The sequence below is a fragment of the Propithecus coquereli genome, unplaced genomic scaffold (genome assembly GCF_000956105.1).
Source record: "Propithecus coquereli isolate 6110/MARCELLA unplaced genomic scaffold, Pcoq_1.0 Scaffold185, whole genome shotgun sequence".
Classification (NCBI taxonomy): Eukaryota; Metazoa; Chordata; class Mammalia; order Primates; family Indriidae; genus Propithecus; species Propithecus coquereli.
Window position 1 is genome coordinate 1,346,317 of NW_012143301.1, and position 2,966 is coordinate 1,349,282.

General features: G+C 35.4%; 1 protein-coding gene across 1 annotated transcript in view; it reads right to left on the reverse strand.

Moving 5' to 3' along the window:
* INPP4B (inositol polyphosphate-4-phosphatase, type II, 105kDa) overlaps nt 1–2,966 on the reverse strand; it is a 480,180-nt gene that overhangs the window by 140,151 nt on the left and 337,063 nt on the right. Inside the window, exon 13 of the mRNA XM_012642728.1 lies at nt 469–672. Coding sequence (XP_012498182.1) covers nt 469–672 — 204 coding nt within the window. The remainder of the gene's footprint in view (nt 1–468; nt 673–2,966) is intronic.

Genomic DNA, 2,966 nt, shown 5'->3' on the forward strand with positions numbered 1-2,966 from the left:
GAGGGATTTATGAGATCTCTATGTTCACTGTTATTTAAACACAAATACTTTTTAAAAGTAAGCCCAGAACTAAAGCACTGGATCGCAACAATGAAAATACTTGTTGCCTGCAAGTAGTGGTAATGTGGATGATTTTTCACTATTTTTCTGAAGAACAATTTTAATGTTTTACATAGCTTGGCAATAAATAAAGAAAAATCGTCTTGTAATTGTGGCATCTTTGCTTTGATGTGACATTCTTGGTTATAGATATGATTTATCTGATCACAAATAAATTTTATATCAAATAAATTTGATTAGGAATACAATTTCCAAATATTATGTGCCCCTAAAGACAGTTTGACCTGTTTATCCACAATCTGTATAATGATGGTTTTCCCTTTTTTCAAAAGCAGAGCTTTCTTAACCACTCTTGCTTTATTTTTCATGGTAAAACATTGAGAAGCAAGTGATGTGCGAGAGCCTTACCCACTCTTCCTCATCGTAGTCTGAATGATGCGGTATGGAGTCCTGCCTTCTCATCGGTGAGGGTTGGTCTGGGGGACTGCTCTCCTCTGTGCCGCTCTTAGGAGAGGGTGGCTTCTTAAGGATGCCTCCTGGCCTTGCAGTGTAGAGTGCTAAAAGAGCACTCCTGACCAGCTGATCCTTGAAGGCATGTACAAAAAGCTCTGTCTGGAAAGAAATTGATAAGGATTAGAAACACCACGGTAGGCCTCTCAGTATAGAGCTATGAAAAGGTCAGTTGCAGATTTGGTGGTATTTAAGTGGTGTGTATGGAGGAAAAAGTACAGACACCAAAGAGAGAAAATGATTCATACCAATCAATGGAAAATAGTTTGGTTTTGGGACACTGCCAAGGCCTTCAGTCCTCCCGTTTTAAAGTTAATGCTGAGGTTTTAAATGTACTATAAACACCATCTGTCTCCCCAACCTCATTTCTTTTAGCTTCGAATGCTGTCTTTGGAGATGAATTTCACTGGGGATTATCATTTGAACATCTATATACCTGCTGCACCTTTCAAGTAATTCCAAACACACTTCAAAAGAAAATGTGATCAGACTATATATATTTTATATTTTAAACAGAGTCAAAGGCTAAAGAAAGAAAGATACATCTTTTCAAAAAATAGTCAGGAGACTTTATTTTTTTAGCATTATGGATAGGATCTCAATAGTAGAGATGACATAGGGAGTCTTCCTCTTGAAGACATTTGGCTTTCATTCCTTATTATCACCCCCTAAATGGTCTCTTCCACCCAATTGTTTAACGAGCTTACTGTGAAACTTGGCATGGTAGATTTTACAAGCTGGTAGCAAATACCTAGTAAGTGCTATAGTAATGAAGGCTTCCAAACAATAAAGAACTTCACAACTGTACTTTGCAATTTCCTAATGAAATGTTTAATAGCTTCACCCCATAGTAGTCTGAGGGTGCAGTATCTGATTTTCTGTATTATAATACACTTAACACGCACGTGGCCTAACAATCTGTTCAGAATAGAGAAATAAGTCAAGCAACGACCCATGTTGTTCCTATATTCATGCTCTGTAATTTGTTAGGAAGGGACCCTTAAACTCATAGCCTTATACTGAATAATAATTGATATAACCACCATTTAATGAGACACCCTTGGATATAATGCTGACTTCACCAATGCTGCAACTCAAGGTAATTATGTCTTGGTGCATTTCCACACCTAACTAGTGGTTACTAAATTATCTCTAAATCTTCCTGTTGTGAGCATCAGCAATTGAGGAAAACCAGTTAAACCACATGTAAAACATTGCTAATAAGACTCTGCCACATCTGCACAGTTACATCTTTGCAACAGAGCATAATTTTCTAGAGCTGATAGGGTTCTTAAAGTTGACCTCTTCATTAATCAGATAAGAAAACTAGAAAGAAATGTGGTGATCTATTTTAGGGCATATAGCTTATTGGCGGCACTAATGGATCAGATCCAAAGTTTTCTTAACAAAGTCACTAGCTTTTTTCCTTTTTCCATACTACTCACCACCCACCATCAACTAATGTTTCTGTCCTTTGTCCTCGTCTTCCCTAACTCCAACCATCCATGTGTTTTGAACAACTACCAGTTCATAATAAAATGTGCTCACATTTGCCCATGTACATCTTTATAACTCAATTTTATTGGATATTTTAAACATTCTAGTGATTTATAAGTCATACTGATGCCACTTTGAAGGTGAGAAAACAAGACATATGAAAAGCAGAATATATAAGAATAAAAGATTGGAAAATATTTTGGATAAATTAGGAAAACAAAATAAAAAGGCAGCTTACACTAGGAATGCACAGAAAGAAGTGTTCACTGATGTTCACAATGAAATGTTAAAATGAGAATGGAAAATATAAAAAAATGCTGATGGAAAAATTGGCTAGACGGTACTCAAACAAGTCAGTGTAGTCATAGCAAAATGAGGAAACATGTTATTTACATAATTTTTCATATAGCATGAATGTGCCCATCACTGTGAATTTCAATATTAAAAATGTGAATCTACTTTCATTCAGCTTAACTAAACTATTTCTCTGTTGATGGTTTCAATAAATTCTTTTGATTTATTTTTAGAGCAAAACAGCTTGCCTTCTTTGAATTCCTGCTACTACAGCTCCAGTCCTCACAATACTCACATAATTACTATGTAGCTAAATATCTATTCATACCCAATGAAATCTTCTCCAGTACTTGTAATCACCATCATTTTCTTCCCACAGCATGCACATACAGAGATTCCACTTCATTTATTCAAATATCATTTGAGTTCATTTACCACCAAAGGCAAAGGAGATGATGCAGTAGATTCTTGCAGTTTTATAACCCAGAATTTCTTTGGATAATAGAAAACAAGGCACAAAATTTTAAATAAAATATTAACTGAAATTTCACTTTGTGTCTGTACTGACAAAATTTGACTCCTTGGGAACTCCTTGTATCACAGTA